Source organism: Mesoplodon densirostris, chromosome 14 (assembly GCF_025265405.1).
Source record: "Mesoplodon densirostris isolate mMesDen1 chromosome 14, mMesDen1 primary haplotype, whole genome shotgun sequence".
In the NCBI taxonomy this organism is placed as follows: domain Eukaryota; kingdom Metazoa; phylum Chordata; class Mammalia; order Artiodactyla; family Ziphiidae; genus Mesoplodon; species Mesoplodon densirostris.
In genome coordinates, this window is record NC_082674.1 from 53,517,398 (window position 1) to 53,538,050 (window position 20,653).

The following is a 20,653-nucleotide window of genomic DNA, read 5'->3' on the forward strand; positions in this document are numbered from 1 at the left end:
TATTCTTTCTCTTTGTTTTCTCAATAACACAATGTGGCAAGTTGGATAGATATTAAATGATCATCTATCAGATTTCAAAAACGAGTGGCAAGCTTGCATAAGTATGAATGTATAAAATTATAATTCAAAGTAAATATTCTAAGAATAATATTTTAATAACATAATGATACTAAAATTTAACAACAGAATACAAATAGAATTTAGTATGTTATAGTAGTTTCATTTGGCCTGGGATAACATTCATTCTAGCAATATTCTTTTCATATATTTCTGCCTCCATCAAGCCTGCTCTTCCATGACCAAACTACTGCAAAATCCTACCCATGAGAAAATGTGCATTTTTTTTCTTTGATATTTTGAAATTTCCTTGCTTAGCTATTAGTTTGTATTTAAACAGGGAATATTTCAATTGTTCAGTTCTAAATACTGCTCCTTTATGGAGCAATTTTCTCAGTTCAGCATAGCTTACGTGTCAGCGGAGACATTCAGTGTTCTTTGTTGAATAATATGTCTGTGGATTGAACAAAAGGGAGGGAGGTTATCTTGAAATGTGTCTTCTCCTTGAGGTGCTAAAGATAGGCCAACAAAAGCTTCATTTAGCATATCCCCTCTGTCCAATGGCCCCAGGAGTTCTGTTAAAAAAGGATTAGGATATGAGTCAAATACAAATGTAATTTCTGCTAACTTGTTCATAAGTACAGTTACAGGAAAACTTTCACATATCCCAATGAAACTTTTTTTTTTTTTTTTGGTCAGTTTACTGTGTAGCACACAGTGGAAATCCTGCAGTCACAGTTCCCTATGACTTATGTTATTCTTAGACTTAGCTCAACCAGGGGAGTTTGATAGCTGAATAATGAATTTTTTTGAGTTCAGATTAAAAAATTCATTTATAACTTGCCATTCATAGTGTTTTTAAACAGCATTTTATTAATCAAATATTCTTTTTTGTTAACCAATTAACTAGAATATTTTATTATATTGGAAAATTGTAAGATGTTTTTTATTTTACTCTCTCAAATGTAGCACACAACTTGAAAACTAAAAGGAAAATATTTTTTCCAATATTTACACCTAATAATTTTAAAGTGTCTATAGAGAGTTTGCTATTCCCACATCATACAGATGAATAGTGAGAACTTTAATATTGGCAACTTTTACACAGCATTGTTTTAAAAAAATTGTTTGAAACATAATGAAGTGTGAAAAATATATACTTGAAAAAACACAAACCTTATTAAAAACCAGCAGCCCTTAGAACCACAGTGTATCTGTGTGTATTTTTTTTTTTTTTTTTTCTTTTTGCGGTATGTGGGCCTCTCACTGTTGTGGCCTCTCCCGTTGCGGAGCACAGGCTCCGGATGCGCAGGCCCAGCGGCCATGGCTCACGGGCCCAGCCGCTCCGCGGCATATGGGATCCTCCCAGACCGGGGCACGAACCCGTATCCCCTGCATCGGCAGGCGGACTCTTAACCACTTGCGCCACCAGGGAGGCCCTGTGTGTATTTTTTTTAGTTAAAAAATTTTAGACTACAAAAAGTAAAAACACATAACTTAATTTTTACCATGTTGAGCATTTTTAAGTGTACAGTTCAGTAGTATTAAGTATATTCACATTATTGTGCAACAGATCTCCAGATGTTGCAAAACTGATGCTGAACACCTATTAAAGACTCCTCGTTTTTCCTTTCCTCCAGCATCATTTTACTTTGTTTTCTATAAATCTGACTACTTTAGATGCCTCATGTAAGTGGTATTGTACAGTATTTGTATTTATATAACTGGCATATTTCACTTAGCATAATGTCCTCATGGATCATCCATACTGTAGCATGTGACAGGATTTTCTTTCTTTTTAAGGCTCAATAATATTCCACTCTATCTATATACCACGTTTTATTTATCCGTTCATTCTTCCATGAGTATTTGGGTTGCTTCCACCTCCTGGCTATTGTGAATAATGCTGCTATGAACATGGGTGTGCAGATATTTTTGATACCCTGAATACAATTTCTTTGGATATATGCATATATAAGTAGGTTTTCTGGATTATATGTAAGTTCTATTTTTAATTCTTTGGGGAACCACCATATTGTTTTCATTGTGGTTGCACCATTTTACAATCCTGCCAACAATGTACAAGGGTTCCAATTTCTCCACATCCTAACCAACACTTGTTATCTTCTGGTTATTTTTTTGGTAGTAGCCATCCTAATGAATGTAAGGTGATATCCATTTTAGTTTTGATTTGCTTTTGCATAATAATCAGTGATGTTGAGCATCTTTTCATGTGCTTATTGGCCATTTGTATATCTTCTTTGGAGATAAGTCTATTCAAGTCCTTTGCCCATTTTTGAATCAGGTTGTTTGATTTTTGTTGTCGAGTTTCAAGAGTACTTTATATATTCTGGATATTAGTCCCTTATCAGATTATGATTTGCAGATATTTTTTCCCATTCCATGGGTTGTCATTTCATTCTGTTGTGTCTTTTGATGAACAAAAGATTAAAATTTTGGTATAGTCCAGTTTATTTATTTTTACTTTTGTTGCTTGTACTTTTGGTGTCATATTCAAGAAATTAATCCAAATCCAATGCCATGAAGATTTTTCCCTGTTTTTTTTTTCCCTAAGAGTTTTTTAGTTTTAGGTCTTATGTTTAGGTATTGATCCATTTTGAATTAATTTTCATGTATGGTGCGAAGTAAGGGTCTAGCTTCATCTTTTGCATATGTAGATCCATTTTTCCCAAAACCATTTGTTGAACAGACTGTCCTTTCCTCATCAAATGGACTTGGCACCTTTGTTGAAAATCATTTGACCATATATGTGAGAGTTTATTTCTGGGCAGCTTATTTTATTCCATTGGTCCATATGTCTGCCTTTATGCCAGTGCCATACTGTTTTTTAGCTTTTTGGTAAGTTTTGAAATGAGGAAGTGTGAGTTCTCCAGCTTTGTTCTTCTTTTTCAAGATTGTTTTGGCAATTCAAAGTCCCTTGAGATTCCATATGAATTTTCAGATGAATTTCTGTTTCTGCAGAAACATCATTGGGATTTTGATAGGGATTACACTGAATACGTAGATTGCTTTGGGATGTATGGATATTTTAACAATGATAAGTCTTCCAACCCATGAACATGGGATGCTTTTCCACTCATTACTGTATTCTTTATTTTCTCTTAGCAGTGTTTTCTACTTTTCAGTGTAGACTTTCACCTCCTTAGATTTAAGAATTTCATTCTTTTTGATGCTCTTGTAAATGGAATTGTTTTTATAATTTCCTTTAGAGATGTTTCATTTCTAGTGTATAGAAACATAGCTGATTTTTGTGTATCCTGCAACTTTGATGAATTCATTCATTCTAACAGCTTTTCAGTGGAATATTTAGGGTTTTCTACAAATAAGATTATATCATCTGCAAAATAGAGATCATTTTACTTCTTCCTTTCCAATATGGATGCCTTTGATTTATTTTATTGCCTAAATGCTCTGTCTGGGACTTCCAGTACTATGTTGAATAGAATTGGAGAGAGTGGGTATCCTTGTCTTGTTCATGATTGTAGAGGAAAAGCTTTCAGCTTTTTACCATTGAGTACCATGTTAACTGTGAGTTCTTCTTTATTATATCAATAGTTTTCTCCTGTACTTGCTGAGTTTTTATTATGAAAGGGTGTTGAATTCTATCAAGTGTTTTTTGTGCATTAATTGATAAATACATATAGCTTTTGTCCTTCATTCTGTTAATGTGGTATATTACATTCATTTTTTTCAGGTTGTACTATCCTTGCGTTCTAGGAATAAATCGCTTGGTCATGGTGTATAATTTTTTAGTATTCTGCTGAATTTGGTTTGGTAGTATTTTGTTAGCAATTTTTGCTTCAACAATTACCAGAGATATTGGTCTGTTTTCTTTTTTTTCTTCGTCCTACTGGTTATGTGGGCATCTTTCTTGTAGCTTTGGTTGTATAAGAGACCTTCTCGGGCTTCCCTGATGGCCCAGTGGTTGAGAGTCCGCCTGCCAATGCAGGGGACACGGATTTGTGCCCCGGTCTGGGAAGATCCCACATGCCACAGAGCAGCTAGGCCTGTGAGCCATGGCCACTGAGCCTGTGCATCTGGAGCCTGTGCTCCACAACGGGAGAGGCCACAACAGTGAGAGGCCTACGTACCGCAAAAAAAAAAAAAAAAAAAAAAAAGACCTTCTGCCAGTTTTCAGTTGGTTTTCTAGGAGAAATGTTCCACATGTAGCTGTATTTTTGATATGTTTGTGGCAGAAGGTGACCTCCCTGTCTTTCTACTCTGCCATCTTGATCTCCACCAGTCTATTCTTTTCTTTGTTTTTAAAATAAATTTATTTATTTAGCTATTTATTTTTGGCTGTGTTGGGTCTTCATTGCTGCACGCGGGCTTTCTCTAGTTGTGGCAAGTGGGGGCTACTCTTCGTTGCAGTGTGCAGGCTTCTCTTTGTGGTGGCTTCTCTTGGTGTGGAGCATGGACTCCAGAGCGCAGGCTCAGTAGTTGTGGCACACGGGCTTATTTGCTCTGCGGCATGTGGGATCTTCCCAGACCAGGGCTCAAGCCCATGTCCCCTGCATTGGTAGGCAGATTCTTAAACACTGTGCCACCAGGGAAGCCCTATTCTTTTCTCTATTGTCTTTGTCTAGCTTTGGTATTAGGGTAATGATAGCCTCATAGAATGAGTTTGGGATGTTACTTCCTCTTCAGTTTTTTGGAAAAGTGTAAGGAGGTTTGGCATTAATTTTTCTTCAAATGTTTAGTAGAATTTCTAGTGAAGCCATAGGTCCTACACTTCTCTTTCTGATTCAACTTCTTTATTAGCTATAGGTCTGGTCAGATTTTCTATTTCTTCATGATTTGTTCTTGGTAGATTGTGTGTTTCTAGGAATTTATCCATTTCTTCTAGGTTTTACAATTTGTTGGCATGTAATTGTTCATAGTACTCTCTTATAATCTTTTTTTGTTTCTGTGGTATTGGTTGTAATGGCCCCCCTTTCATTTCTGATTTCCATTTCTGAGTCATTTTTTTTTAACATCTTTATTGGGGTATAATTGCTTTAGTGTGTTAGTTTCTGCTTTATAACAAAGTGAATCAGCTATCTTTGTTAATCTAGCTACTGGTTTGTCAATTTTATTGAAATTTTCAAACAACCAGCTCTTAGTGTTATTGATTTTTTCTATTGTTTTTCTCATCTCTATTTCATTTATTTCACCTCTGATCTTTGTTATTTCTTTCCTTCTGCCAACTTTGGGATTAGTTCATTTTTCTCTAGCTCCTTGAGTTGTGAAGTTAGGTTGTTGATTTGAGATCTTTCTCCTTTTTTAATGTAAACATTTATTACTATAAACTTCCCTCTTAGCACTGCTTTCACTGCATCTCCTAAGTTTTGGTATGTTGTGTTTTCATTTTCACTTGTCTCAAGGTATTTTCCCTTTTGATTTCTTTGACTCATTCATTGTTTAAGAGTGTGTTGTTTAATTTCCATGTTGTGATGGTTAATTCTGTATATCAAACTGATTGGGCTAAGGGATGCTGAGATGGTTGGTAAAACATTATTTCTGGGTATGTCTGTGAAGGGGTTTAGGAAGGAGTTAACATTTGAATCAGTAAAGAAGATCCACCCTCATCAATGTGGGCATGTATCATCCAATCTGTTGAGGGCCCATATAGAACAAAAAGGCAGAGAAAAGGCAAATTGTCTTTTTCTCTTCTTGAGCTAGGACCCCATCTTCTCTTGCACTCTGACATTGGAGCTTCTGGTTCTTGAGCCTTTGGATTCTGGGACTTACATCAGTGATAAGTTCTCAGCAGGCCTTTGGCCTCAGACTGAATTACACCACCAGAGTTCCTGGTTCTCCAGCTTGCAGATGGCATATTGTGGGACTTCACAATCTCCATAAACATGTCAGCCAGTTCCCGTAATAAATTCCCTCATATATCTATGTTTTGTTTGTTCTGTTTCTCTGGAGAACCCTAGTACACATGTATTTGCAGATATTTTAGTTTTTCTTCTGCTGTTGATTTCTCGTTCCATTCCATTATGTTAAAAGATCTTCCTAATGATTTCAGTCTTTTAAATTTTGTTGAGTCTTGTTTTTGGCTTAACATAAGGTCTGTCCTGGAGAATGTTCTATGTGCATTTGAGAAGAATGTGTTTTCTGCCATTATTCGATGGAGTAGTCTATATATGTCTTTTAGGTCAAATTGGTGTGTGGTGTTGTTCAAGTACTCTGTATCCTTCCTGATGTTCTGTCTGATTGTTCTTCCATAACTGAAAGTAGGGTATTGAAATCTCCTACTATTAGTTTGTTATTATTTCTTCCTTCGATTCTGTCATTGTTTGGTTCATATCAGAACTCTCATGTTTAGCGAACAAACACTTATTTTGAAATATCTTCCTGGTGAGTTGTCCTTTGTATCATTATATAAGGTACTTTGTCTCTTGGGACAGTTTTTGACTTAAAGTCTGTTTGTCTGATATTAGTAGAGACAGCTCTGCTGTCTTTTGGTTACCATTTGCACAAAATATATTTTTCCATCCTTTTACTTTCAACCTATGTGAGTTGCTAGATATAAAGTGAGTCTCTTGTATGCAGCATGTTGTTGGATCCTGTTTTTTTAAATCCAAAAATTAGATATAGGTTAGCCAATCTATGTCTTCTGACTGAGGAGTTTCATCTATTTACAGTTAAAGTTATTACTGATGCAGAAGTATTTACCATTGCCATCTTCTGTATGTCTTCTGTATGTCTTGTGGTTTCTGTCCCTCATTTCTCCACTTACTCCTTCCTGTGAGTTTCTTTGACTTTTTTGTAGTGATATGCTTTGATTTCTTTCTCTTTTACTTTTGGGTGCATTCTGTAGATATTTTCATTTTGGTTATTTCAATTAAACAAAATACCTTATAAAGCAATAAAAATCAATTTTAAACCAATATTTTCAATCCCATGTAAAAACTCTACTCCTTTACATTTCTGCACCCAATTTGTTACTGTTGTTAAAAATTATATCTTTATATATTTTGTACCCATTAACATAGATATATGGGGCAAATACTTGGGGGGCTTTTGTCTTTTACACTCTATTTAAGAATTAAAAGTGGATTTATGCAACAAAATTACTGGAATAAAGGATTCTATATTTGTCTATATGTTTACCTTTATTGGGTAGCTTTTACTTTCATATCACTTCATGTTGCTGTGTAACATCCTTTCACTTCAATTTGTAGGACGCTTTAGCATTATTGTAGGGCAGGCTTAATTCTAGGTATTACTTAGAATTAGTAATGAATTCCTTTAGCTTTTGTTTATCTAAGAAGATCTTAATTTCTTTTTCGTTTTTTAAAAATTGAAGTTTAGTTGATTTGCAATATTGTGTTAGTTTCATATGTGCAACATAGTGATTTGTTTTTGTTTTTTGCAGGTTATATTCTATTATAGGTTATTATAAGATATTGGGTGTAATTCCCTGTGCTGTAGAGTAAATCATTATTGCTTATCTATTTTATGTATACTATTTTGTATCTCTTAATCCCATACTCTTAATTTGCCCCCCCCTTTGGTAGCCATGCATTTGTTTTCTATGTCTGTGAGTCTGTTTTATATTTAAATTCATCAATACTATAGTTTAGATTCCACATATATGTGATATCATATAGTATTTGTCTTTCACTGTCTGACTTCACTAAGTTTGATATTCTCTAGGTCCATCCATGTTGCTGCAAATGGCAAAATTTATTCTTTCTTGTGGCTGCGTAATATTCCATTGTATGTATATACCACATCTTCTTAAGTGTATCATTTGTTGATGGACATTTGGGTTGCTTCCATGTCTTGGTCATTGTAAATAGTGCTGCTATGAATATTGGGGTGCATGTATCTTTTTGACTTATGATTTTCTCCGGATATTTGCTGGGATTGCAGGACCATATGGTAGATCTATTTTTAGTTTTTTTAAGGAACCTCTGTACTGTTCTCCATAGGGGCTGTACAAATTTATAATCCCACCACAGTGTAGGAGGGTTCCTTTTTCTCCACACTCTCTCCAGCATTTATAATTTGTAGACTTGTTGATGATAGCTGTTCTGATTGGTGTGAGGTGAAACTTCATTGTGGTTTTGACTTGCATTTCTCTAATAATTAGCAATGTTGAGCATTTTTTCATGGGCCTTTTAACCATCTGTATGTCTTCCTTGGAAAAATGTCTGTTCAGGTCTCTTGCCCATTTTTTGGACTTGGTTGTTTGTTTTTTGATATTGAGTCTTATGAGCTGATTGTATACTTTGGATATTAACCCTGTGTCCATGACATTGTTTGCAAATACTTACTCCCAATTCATAAGTTGTCTTTTCATTCTGTTGATGGTTTCCTTCGCTGCGCAAAAGTGTTTAAGCTTGATTAGGGCCCATTTGTTTATTTTTGCCTTTATTTCTTTTGCCTTGAGAGTCTGATCTAAAAAAAATTGTATGATTTATGCCAAAGAACATTTCGCCTATATTTTCTTCTAGGAGTCAGTCTTACATTTAGGTCTTTAAATTATTTTAAGTTTGTTTTTGTGTATGGTGTGAGGGAGTGTTCTAATATCATTGATTTATATGTAGCTGTCCAGCTTTCCTAATACCACTTGTTGAAGAAAATGTCTTTTTCTCCATTGTATATTCTTGCCTCCTTTGTTGTAGGTTAACTGAACATACATGTGTGGCTTTATTCCTGGGCTCTCTATCCTGTTCCATGGATCTGTCTGTCTGTTTTTGTCCCAGTATCATGCTGTTCTGATTACTGTAGCTTTGTAGTACAGTTTAAAGTCTAGGAGGGTTATGCCTCCAGCTTTTTCCCCCTCAGGATTGCTTTGGCAATTCTGGGTCTTTTGTGATTCCATATACATTTTAGGATTATTTGATCTAGTTTTGTGAATAATGTCATGGGTATTTTGATAGGGATTGCATTAAATCTGTAGATTGCCTTGGGTAGTATGGACTTTTTAGCAATATTAATACTCGCAATCCAAGAGCACGGAATATCTTTCCATTTCTTTGTATCATTTTCCATTTCCTTTATTAGTGTTTTATAGTTTTCAGTGTATAGGTCGTTCACCTCCTTGGTTAAATTTATTCCTAGGTACTTTAGTATTTTTGTTGCAATTTTAAACAGGATCTTTTAACTTTCTCTTTTTGATATTTCATTATTAGTGTATAGAAATGCAACAGATTTCTGTATATTAATCTTGTATCTTGCTACCTTGCTGAAATCATTTATTCTGCTAGTTTTTGTGTGGAGACTTCAGGGTTCTCTACATAAAGTATCATGTCATATGCAAATAGTGACATTTTACCTCTTTCCTTTCAGTTTGGATACTTTTATTTTTCTTGCCTGATTGTTGTGGCTAGGACTTCCAATACTATGTTCAGTAGAAGTGGTGAGAGTGGGTATCCTTCTCTTGCTCCTGAATTTTGTGAGAAGGCTTTCAGCTTTTCACCATTGTTATGTTGGCTGAGGGTTTGTTGTAAATGGCTTTTATGTTGAGATATGTTCCCTCAAGACCAGTGGTCCCCAACCTTTTGGGCACCAGGGACCGGTTTCGTGGAAGACAGTTTTTCCACGGACAGGGGTTGGGGGTATGGTTCAGGTGGTAATGTGAGCGATGGGGAGTGGCAGATGAAGCTTTGTTCACTCACCCACTGCTCACTTCCTGCTGTGCAGCCCATTTCCTAACAGGCCGTGGACTGGTACTGGTCCATGGTCCAGGGGTTGGGGACCCTTGCTCTAGACCCACTTTGGTAATAGTTTTTATCATGAATGGATGTCAAATTTTGTCAAATGCTTTTTCTGTATCTATTGAGATGATCATATGGGTTTTGCCTTTCCTTTTCTTAATGTGGTGTATCACATTCATTGATTTGTGTATGTTGAACCATCCTTGTGACCCTAGAATGAATCCAACTTGATCATGGTGTATCATCCGTTTTATGTATTGTTGGATTGCTAATATTTACTTGTGGATTTTTGCGTCTATATTCATCAAAGATACTGGCCTGTAATTTTCTTTTCTTTTTTCTTTTCTTTTTTTTTTCTTTTTTTTTTTTTACTGTTTTTTGTCTGGTTTGGTATCAGGGTAATGATGGCCTTGGAGAATGAATTTGGGAGTCTTCCCTCCTCTTCAGTTTTTTGGAATAGTTTGAGAAGGATAGGTATACGTTCTTCTTCATATGTTTGGTGGAATTCCACAGTGAAGCTGTCCAGTCTTGGACTTTTGTTTGTATGGAGTTTTTTTTAGTTATTTATTTTTGCTGTGTTGGGTCTTCTTTTCTGTGTGAGGGCTTTCTCTAGTTGTGGCAAGCGGGGGCCACTCTTCATCGCGGTGAACGGGCCTCTCACTGTCGCGGCCTCTCTTGTTGCGGGGCACAGGCTCCAGACGCGCAGGCTCAGTAGTTGTGGCTCACGGGCCTAGTTGCTCCGCGGCATATGGGATCCTCTCAGACCAGGGCTCGAACCTGTGTCCCCTGAATTAGCAGGCAGATTCTCAACCACTGCGCCACCAGGAAAGCCCTGTATGGAGTTTTTGTGTTGGCTTTTTTTTTTTTTTTTTTTTTTTGGCCATCCCATGTGGCTTGCAGGATCTTAGTTCCCTGACCAGGGATTGAACCTGGGCCACAGCAGTGAAAGTGCAGAGTCCTAACCATTGGACCACCAGGGAATTCAGGGAGTTTCTGTTACTACAGATTCTATTTCACATCTAGTGATTGGTCTGTTCAAATTATATGTTTCTTCTTGACTCAGTCTTGAGTGGTTGAGAGTCCGCCTGCCAATGCAGGGGACACGGGTTCGTGCCCCTGTCCGGGAAGATCCCACATGCTGCAGAGTGGCTAGGCCCATGAGCCATGGCTGCTGAGCCTGCGTGTCCGGAGCCTGTGCTCTGCAATGGGAGAGGCCACAACAGTGAGAGGCCTGCGTACCGCAAAAAAAAAAAAAAAAAAAAATGTAAAAGACAAAGACTAAAATATGATTGGGAGTCTCCTGGTTGTTAAGTAGGTAAGACAGAATAATAATTGCTACCTTAATTGAGTTAGGCCCTTTACATATATTACCCCTAATTCTCATAATGACCCTGTAAGGTAGGTATCATTATCCCATTTGCAGATACAAAAACCGAGGGTCAGAGAGGTTAATTGGTTTGCTCTAAACCAGTATCCCTTAAGTAGCAAAAGAATGGAGGTTCATACCTGGAATATCTAGCTCCAAAGCCAGTGCTGTTCCATTTCAACAAACCGCCTGAGTCAAAAGAAGTGAGCTAAGAGAACTTATTGCTATTATATGTTTGTCTTCTGAAATAAATGGCACTATTTCCCTGATGATCTTACACATTATTCTTTAAATCTATCTATTCTTCTGTTGGCCCTGTGCCTTAAAAAAAAGATATCCTTTCCAGTCTAAAATCCCCAAAGGATTTTCAAGGTAAAACACATTTCAAGATGTGCAATCACATGGAAGAATGAAAATCTTTTATAATATTGTTTGTTAAACTGACAGCTGTACTTAACAGAAGCCATTAAAATATTTACAAAGTAGCAGCTGTTCTTGTACAAAAAAATACAGCTTTTTGGAGGTATAAAAATAAACAAGTTGATAAGTACAAGATAAGCCATTTGAGGGCTTCTTTGTGTACACTGCACAATATATTGAAAATGCTGATATTTACAGAACAATTATACTATGAAGCCTTTTAAGTTAAAAGGACACAGACCCAGACCCAGTAAGAGCTGTTTACAAGAATTCTTCATATGAATTTTTAAAGCAACTTTTTAGGAAGCCCCCAAACATCATAATCCTTTAAAAAATGTTAGGTTTTTGGTTTCTTTCTTTTTTTTTTTTTACATCTTTATTGGAGTATAATTGCTTTACAATGGTGTGTTAGTTTCTTCTTTATAACAAAGTGAATCAGTTATACATAAACATATGTTCCCGTATCTCTTCCCTCTTTCATCTCCCTCCCTCCCACCCTCCCTATCCCACTCCTCCAGGCGGCCACAAAGCACTGAGCTGATCTCCCTGTGCTATGCGGCTGCTTCCCACTAGCTATCTACCTTACGTTTGATAGTGTATATATGTCCATGCCTCTCTCTAGCTTTGTCACAGCTTACCCTTCCCGCTCCCCATATCCTCAAGTCCATTCTCTAGTAGGTCTGTGTCTTTATTCCTGTTTTACCCTGGTTTCTTTTTTAAATCAGTTTTGTTCTTAGAAGATAATTTATCTTATCTATCTTATCTATCTCTTTTAGAAGATAATTTATCTTATCTATCTACCTATCTTATCTATCTCTTTTGGGAGTTCTCTATTGAACTAGACTTTCAGCCAGCAATCTCATAAAAATAATTGCAAGTCATAGGAAATAGACCAAGAAAGCAAAAATGCATAAAAGTAACTGAACATTTGCATTTTTATGCCTTACTCTATTAATTTGACATTTTTTATATAAACTGAATGACTGATTTTGTCTTTTTAAAATGAACCCTTTTAAAAAGCAAACATTATTACATAGCTGCATTGTTGGTAATTTTTATTAGCAGTGATCTGCCATTTTTGCCATCCAAAATTATTTATGAAGGGAGGGAAAAATAGAAGGTGCTTTTGGCAAAATCTTGATAGTTAAATGGAAGAATGACACTGGTCATGCTTCTGTGATATGAGCTTGGTAATTTTATTTAATGACTTCTACTTATTGGTAAGAGCATTAACTGAACAGAAATTCTGTTAGTGATTTCTTAATGTGTGATATATTAGTAGTTTGAGAAAACCACATATTATAATTTCATTATTAAAGATCCATATGTAAGTTAAGGAATTATTCCAAACCTTTAAAAACATTTTGATAACATTTTCCCCTACCTTCAAGTTCACTTTTTTCTTGTCCCTCCAAATACAATATTTACCATGTTCTTAAGGAAAATAATATGTTTTTATTTTTTAGAACTGGAAAAAGGCAAGAACCTAAGATAATGTGGGAAGTGTTAGGATGATCAAGTATCATCAGTGTATCAAAAGTAAGAACTAGCAGGAAGGAAGAGCCAAAAAGTTTAAAAGAGGTGAGCATAGGCAACTTATCCTTTAGGGTTAATGTTATGAGGTCCTACACTGTTCTCAGCTATTTCAAAGCGTTGATATGATCTCTATGAAAGTCATGCCCTCCAGTGTAAGAAATACAGCAAATATTTTGTTGAACAGTTCTGTTTTCATTAGAAAAATATGTAAGCACAAATAGGAAAAGTAACCATATTATTGTTATCATAATAACTTTGAGTAAAAATTTGTCATTTTAACAAATTTTGTCATTTGGGTTTTCTTGTGTCATCCTTTAAAACCTTTGATATAAGTTGATGCACCTCAACTGAAATAAATAATAACTCATTCTTTGGGGAGATATAAATATACTGAGATTAAAGTACTTCATAAGAATTTTATTTTCAGTTAATCATTACTGTGTTTTGATCGATGTGTTGAGTTTCAGTGTATATATGTTATCAAAGTATATCACAGGGGAAAGAGGTACTTGAAACAGTCTATTCCAGAGTGATTTGGTGGGAAAAGAAATCTTATTAAACCAGATCAAATTTCATTTTTCATTGTTTGTCCCAAGTTAGAAAATGTAGTGAATATCAAGAATCACTAAATTTCTTTATGGTATTTCACTTGGTAAGCAGTTGGTTTTCTACAACTGAAATTTAGTGGTGAGATACTAGTTATCATTATTCTATTTCTATACATTTCCTCAAAATATATGGTAATCTTACAGTGAAATATGAGGGCTACAAAATATGTAAAGTTGAAGTCTCATTTAACTATGATTTACTAAATGACTTACTAATAGTCTTTTAATTTCAAGGATTCTTTACTCTTATTGTTGAGTTAATATTAATGGAAACCTATTTTCATTTATGGAATTTTCATGTATTCTCTAAACTTTTATTAACTTATAACTGGTAAGATTTTTTAATAACTGGTAGAGGATGGACTTCTATTCAAAGTTTTATATATACAAATTTAAAAACTGTTCCAATTAGTAAACCATTGACTCAGGCAATATGATAATTATTGATCATTATATGAGGTTTTTTTTTAGGCCATGCCATCTGATCTTGGGCAGGTCACTTAACTCTTCAGACTGCTGGTGAGGGTGTGTAGAAATGGGCATCTTGCACATTGTTGATTGTGTATTGTTGGTAAATAAACCCTTTTAAAGGGAAGTTTGGCAGTATCTATAAAAATATTCATACTCTTTCTGGCCTAGAAATTCTATATCTTGAAATTTATCCTGTATAAACACTAGCATCATAGGTACTTACAAAAATATTTATGCCAGCTTGTTGTTAAAAATACACATTTTATTATGGAATTTCAACACGTCTGAAACCGGAGAGAACAGTATAATGACCCCCCCTAAGCTGGCTGTCCATCATGTAGCACTTAGCAGTTTATGGCCAACGTTCTACATCCCCATCCATTTCCACACCCTACCCACTGTATTATTTTGAAGCAAATCCCAGACAGATCATTTTATTTGAAATATTTTATAATGTATTTCTTAAAAGATGAGGGCTTCCCCTTTTTAAACATAACACAATACCATCATCACACCCCTACAGAAATAAAATCATCAAATATCCAGTCAGTATTTCGCCTGGCTAGCTAGTTGTCATATATATATTTAAGTTTGTGTATTTGAGTTAAGAGCCAAATGAGACCCACAAATTGAGTTTGGTTTATAAATTTCTGAAGGACTCTTTTAATCTTTAGATTAATTATTCTCTTTTCTTGCACATTTAAAAAAATTGGGTCATTTGTCCCAGAGTTTCCCACAATCTGGATTTTGTTGATTGAATCTTTTTGGGGTGATTTAACATGTCTTTCTGACCCCTGTATTTCCCTGTAAATTAGTAGTTAAATATTGGGACTTGATTAGACTTTGGTTATTTATTTGGAGGGGAGGGAGGTTAAGAATTCTTCATATATAATGTTATGGCCTCCATCAAAAAGTACATAACTTCTGGTTCTCTCTTTTTGTAAGGTTAGTAGTCAGGGATAATGATTGTGTACTCTGTTCATCTGAGTTTGCAAAATGGTAATATTCTAATTTTGTCATTTGAATTCTAACATACGATATGTTTTGATCCATTGTAGAGATTATCCTTATTGATGTTCAAAATATCCCATTTTTAGCCAGTGGACTCTGTTCAAGTTAGTTTTTATGTCTTTTCGACATGACCCTACCATTAGTCATTGATACGTTCCCTGCTTTCTGCTCTGAAAAAATGTTCCAGGATCATCTTAAACATTTCCTGTTCCTGCTCCAGAACAGGAATTGGCTTTTTTGCCAAGAAGCTCTCAATCCTTTTAATGGGGAAAATGGTATTTAGGGACAACAATCTGGGCACTAGCAGTGCCTTTTGATTTAGGAATGGTTATTGTCTCTAGAACCTTTCAGTGATACAGCTAAGATAAAGGTTTGCTTATTTGTTTTAATTAATTAATTAATTTTTGGCTGAGTTGGGTCTTTGTTGCTGTGCACAGGCTTTCTCTGGCAAGCAGGGACTGCTCTTTGGGACTAGTCTTCATTGCGGTGCACGGGCTTCTCATTGTGGTGGCTTCTCTTGTTGCGGAGCATGGGCTCCAGGTGCATGGGCTTCAGTAGTTGTGGCACTGGTTTTTTAAATTTTTCAAAATATAAACTGTATCATTAGTGTATACTGATATTGTCAAGTTAAATTCAGATCTATAGTGATTTTTTTCATCAATGTTACTATATTTACATCTCATATTTACACGTGGGCTCAACACTTGTGGCTCGTGGGTTCTAGAGCGCAGGTTTAGTAGTTGTGGCACACGGGCTTAGTTACTCCGTGGCATGTGGGATCTTCCCAGACCAGGGCTCGAACCTGTGTCCCCTGCATTGACAGGCGGATTCTTAACCACTGCACCACCAGGGTAGCCCTCACATTTCACATTTTTCTGACCTCCCCTACTGCCACATCTTTCTGACTCCAGCCAGAGAAGGTTCTCTAGCTCATCTAATATATTGGGCCCACCTGGATAATCTCCCTGCAACTGTAATTATATTTGCAAAGTCCCTTTTTAGCATAACATAGCATATTCATAGGTTCTAGGGATGCAGATATGGACATCTTTGGGGGACCCATTTTGCCTACCATTAATTTTTAGGAGTCTCCCCCATTCCCAGCTTATACTGGACTTCACCCATGTGTTCTTCTAGTACTTAAATGGTTTACATTTAAATCCCTCCTCCTTCTGGAATTTACTGTGGTGTGAGGAGTGAATCCAATTTTATCATTAAAATATCTAATATAGTCATCAGTTATAGAGATTCCACTTATTAAAAAGTTGAAGTTCATCTTTTCCTCACTGATTTGAATTGCTTTTATCATATACTAAGTTTCCATATGGATTGTCTACTGTGTTCTGTTGGGATATCAATATAATACTTTTAACTATAGAGTCTTTATAGTATGTTTCAGTGTCTGTGGGGCCAGCTCCTTCTCATTGTTCTCTTGCAGGATTTTCCTTGCTTTTCTTGCTTATTATCTTTACAAAAGAATTTTACAATTAACTTGACCTCAGGGGAAAGAATTCTGATGATATTTTTATATGCATAGTGTTAAATTTGTAAGTTAACTTAGGGAGAACTGATTTTGTCACATGCTTTTTTTTGTGTTTGTGGAGGTGATCATGTTTTTATTCCTTAGCTCTATGAATATGAATAAATTTCCTAACATAAAACCAGTTTTGCAAATGGGAATAAAACACACTTGGTCATAACTTTTATTATTATTATTATTTATTATTATTATTTTTTTTGCAGTACGCGGGCCTCTCACTGTTGTGGCCTTTCCCGTTGCGGAGCACAGGCTCTGGAAGCGCAGGCTCAGTGGCCATGGCTCACGGGCCCAGCCGCTCCGTGGCATGTGGGATCTTCTCGGACCGGGGCACGAACCCGTGTCCCCTGCATTGGCAGGCAGACTCTCAACCACTGCGCCACCAGGGAAGCCCTGGTCATAACTTTTAAAATGTGCTATTGTATTCCATTTCCTAACATTTCATCTAAGAGTTGTTACAATGACATTGTAAGTGAGAATGGTCTGCAGTTTAGTCTTTGATAGGTTAAGAGCAGTGGTTTACTTTCCTCATGACAAGAATTTTGAAATGTTCCTCCTTTTTAAATGGTCTGAAAAAGTTTAAGAGCCATTGGAATAATCTGAGTTTTACAAGTTTGGTAGAATTTCTCTATTAAATTACCTGAGCCAGGGCCTCCCTGGTGGCGCAGTGGTTGAGAGTCCGCCTGCCGATGCAGGGGATACGGGTTCGTGCCCCGGTCTGGGAGGATCCCATATGCCGCGGAGCGGCTGGGCCCGTGAGCCATGGCCGCTGGGCCTGCGCGTCCGGAGCCTGTGCTCCGCAACGGGAGAGGCCACGACAGTGAGAGGCCCGCGTACAGCAAAAAAAAAAAAAAAAAATTACCTGAGCCAGGAGTTTTGCTGTGGGGGGAGCGCTTTAGTTTTTCTGTTTTCTTCTAAGGTAACTTGCCATTTAAGACTTCATGTTAATCTGATAAATTGTGGTTTTCTTAGAAATTACCCATTCTAAATGAGACTTCAAATTTATTTGCATAGGTATGTAAAATAGTCTCTTAAGATACTTAAAATTTCCTGTCTCAATAATTATTCCCCATTTGTCATGTCTGATTTTGTGTATTTGTGCTTTCTTCCTTTCCCCATTGATTAATAGGTTAGCTACTGATTTATGATGATTTTTTTCAAATGACCAAATTTTAGACTTAAAAGTTCTACTGATTTTGTTTTCTAGCTTTAATTTCTAGAAATTAATTTCTCCTCTTATTTTATTCTTTCATTCTTTTTTTTTTTTTGAGTGGGAGGATTTCTTTTGTTGTTTCCTAAGCTTTTAAAGTTATGTCTGATTTTTTGAATTTCATTTTTTAATGTAAGTATTAAATGCTATACATTTTCCTCTAACTCAAAGACATTGATATATTGGATTTTCATTATTTTTATGAAATTTTGCAATTTAACTTGATCTAAGAATTATTCAATACTATGTTCTTAAGCTTCCAAGTGACAGGCCTTTTAATTTTTATTTTATTATTCAAGTCTCATTTTATTGCTTTCAGAAAGGTCATGTTTTCCATGTTATTTCTACTCTCTCCAATTTACAGGTTTATGGAAGTTTTCTTTGTAGCCTAAGATATGGCTCATTTTCCTGAATGTTTATGTGAGCACTTACTAAAAGGTATATCCTCCATTATCAGAGTTCAGAGTTTATTATAGATCTAAAAGATCTAACTCACTGATCAGGTCATTTTGGTCTTCTCTTTCCTAAATTTTTGTCCACTTGATCTTTCTTACATTAAGATAGGTATATTAAAGTCTCCTTTGATAGAGCAGTTCTTTTTATCTCTCCTTGCATCTCTTGTAATTTCTTTGATGAAAACAGTTGCTGTGTTGTTTGGAATTTCCATAACTGTTACGTCTTCATTGTGAATTGCATCCTTTAGCAGTATGAAAGTATCCTCCTTTGTCTCTCTTTTGGTCTGAATTTTGCCTTATCAGATATCAAGAGTGTGACATCTCATTTCTTTTAATTTGTATTTGTCCACATTTTTATCCCTTTATTTTTAACCTTTCTGAAAATCTCCCCTTCTCCCTTTCCCTCCATCCCTCCTTTCCCCTCTCCCTGAGAGAGTGAGAGCATATGAGTCTATTTTGCATGCAGTATAGTGTTGGATTTTGCTTTGCTAGATAATCCAAACCGTTTTCTTTTTATAAATGAGATAAATTAATTTGTATTTCTTGATATGATATTTATGTTTGGCCTCAGATTTGTCATATTTTTCATTGTGCACACACAGAGTCTATGTTATCTGCCTTATTTAATGTGTTTATCTAAACTTTTAATACTTAGAAAGTTTTGTATTTATTCTGATAGTTACATTTATGTCTACATTACATCTGTACCTTTATATAATACCCTGGGCACCTGAAAAAGGGGAGCACAGTCTGTTGGTCCCCTACTGTGAGCAATGCTGGCATTAGCTATTAGCCCATTTACCTCTTTATCCTTCTTCTCCAGTGTCAGATTTTTTTTAACATCTTTATTGGAGTATACTTGCCTTACAATGTTGTGTTTCTGCTGTATAACAAAGTGAATCAGTATATGTATACATATATCCCCATATCCCCTCCCTCTTGTGCCTCCCTCTCACCCTCCCTATCCCACCCCTCTAGGTGGTCACAAAGCACTGAGCTAGTGGGAAGCAGCTGCATAGCACAGGGAGATCAGCTCGGTGCTTTGTGTCCAATGTCAGATTTGAAGTGATATCCCTTTTACTTCCAGCCAGTTTCTATAAGGCAATCATGGTAATCATTCTATCCCTATCATTTCTCCACATTTTTTGATAGTTGTACTGTGTTATGTCATTCTCTCCCCTACAACTATCATTTAGTTTTTTATTGTAGTAAAAATAAGCAACTTAAAATTTGCCATCTTTATTATTGATATTTTTAAGTATAAAGTTCACTAGTGTTAAGTATAGTCACATTGTTTTGCAGCAGGTCTCTAGAACTTTTTTATCTAGCAAAACTGAAACTCTGTGCCCATTAAACACTAATCCCCCACCCCTCGTCCCAGCAGCCACCTTTCTACTTTCTCTTGAACTATTTTTGATACTTCATATGAGTAGAATCATACAGGATTTGTCCTTTTGTGACTGGTTTCATTACTTAGTTTTATGGGTCGATATATTTATAATGCTCACCACTGGTCTTCATGTAGATGTCTTTCAGTTATTTTGGTTGTCTGAATCTCTTTCTCTTTTAGATTTCCTAGGAATGGCTCATGGGAATAATGGGTTGTTTTGGCCGAATATAAGATCTTTGGTTGACATTTTCTTTTCTTGAGTATCTTAAATATATTACTATATTGTGTTCTGGAATAAATTGCTGCTATAAAAAAGTAATCATAATCTGATTTTATTTGCTTTATAAGGACTTACTGTTTTTGCATGAATGACCAAAGGATTTTGTTTGTCTGTTTGTTTTCTTTAAAGTCCAATCATTTCATGGCCATTGATATTGGCCAATGTGGCTGATTTTCCCAGCTGTGTGATATGCCTTTTAATTTTGTAGTACAAAGTATTTAAAAATTTTTTTTCATTACAGTATAGTTGATTTACCAATGTTGCATTAATTTCTGCTGTGCAGCAAAGTGTATCAGTTATACATATACATATATCCACTCTTTTTTAGATTCTTTTCCTATATAGGTCATTACAGAGTATTGAGAAGAGTTCCCTGTGCTATACAGTAGGTCCTTATTAGTTACCTATTTTATATATAGTAGTGTGTATATGTCAATCTCATTCTCCCAATTATTCCCTCCTCCACACCCCCTCCCTTTGCCCCCTGCTAAGCATAAGTTTGTGTTCTACATCTGACTCTATTTCTGTTTTGTAAGTTCATTTGTACCATTTTTTTAGATTCCACATACAAGCGATATCATATGATATTTGTCTTGTTCATTGCAGCACTATTTACAATAGCCAGGACATGGAAACAA

At 35.7% G+C, this 20,653-nt stretch overlaps 1 protein-coding gene and 1 non-coding gene across 4 annotated transcripts in view; both read right to left on the bottom strand.

The window, feature by feature from the left end:
• Window positions 1–201: 201 nt before the first annotated feature.
• Window positions 202–20,653, bottom strand: part of WDPCP (WD repeat containing planar cell polarity effector) — a 330,758-nt gene continuing 310,306 nt past the window's right edge. For 2 of the 3 annotated variants that reach the window (XM_060117623.1, XM_060117622.1), the window contains exon 15: window positions 202–632. In XM_060117623.1, coding sequence (XP_059973606.1) covers window positions 466–632 — 167 coding nt within the window. In that variant the 3' untranslated portion in view covers window positions 202–465. The remainder of the gene's footprint in view (window positions 633–20,653) is intronic. The other variant, XM_060117625.1, reaches the window with a different exon arrangement.
• TRNAE-UUC (transfer RNA glutamic acid (anticodon UUC)) lies at window positions 10,640–10,711 on the bottom strand. The gene has a single exon. It is a non-coding gene; the product is annotated as a tRNA-Glu (tRNA).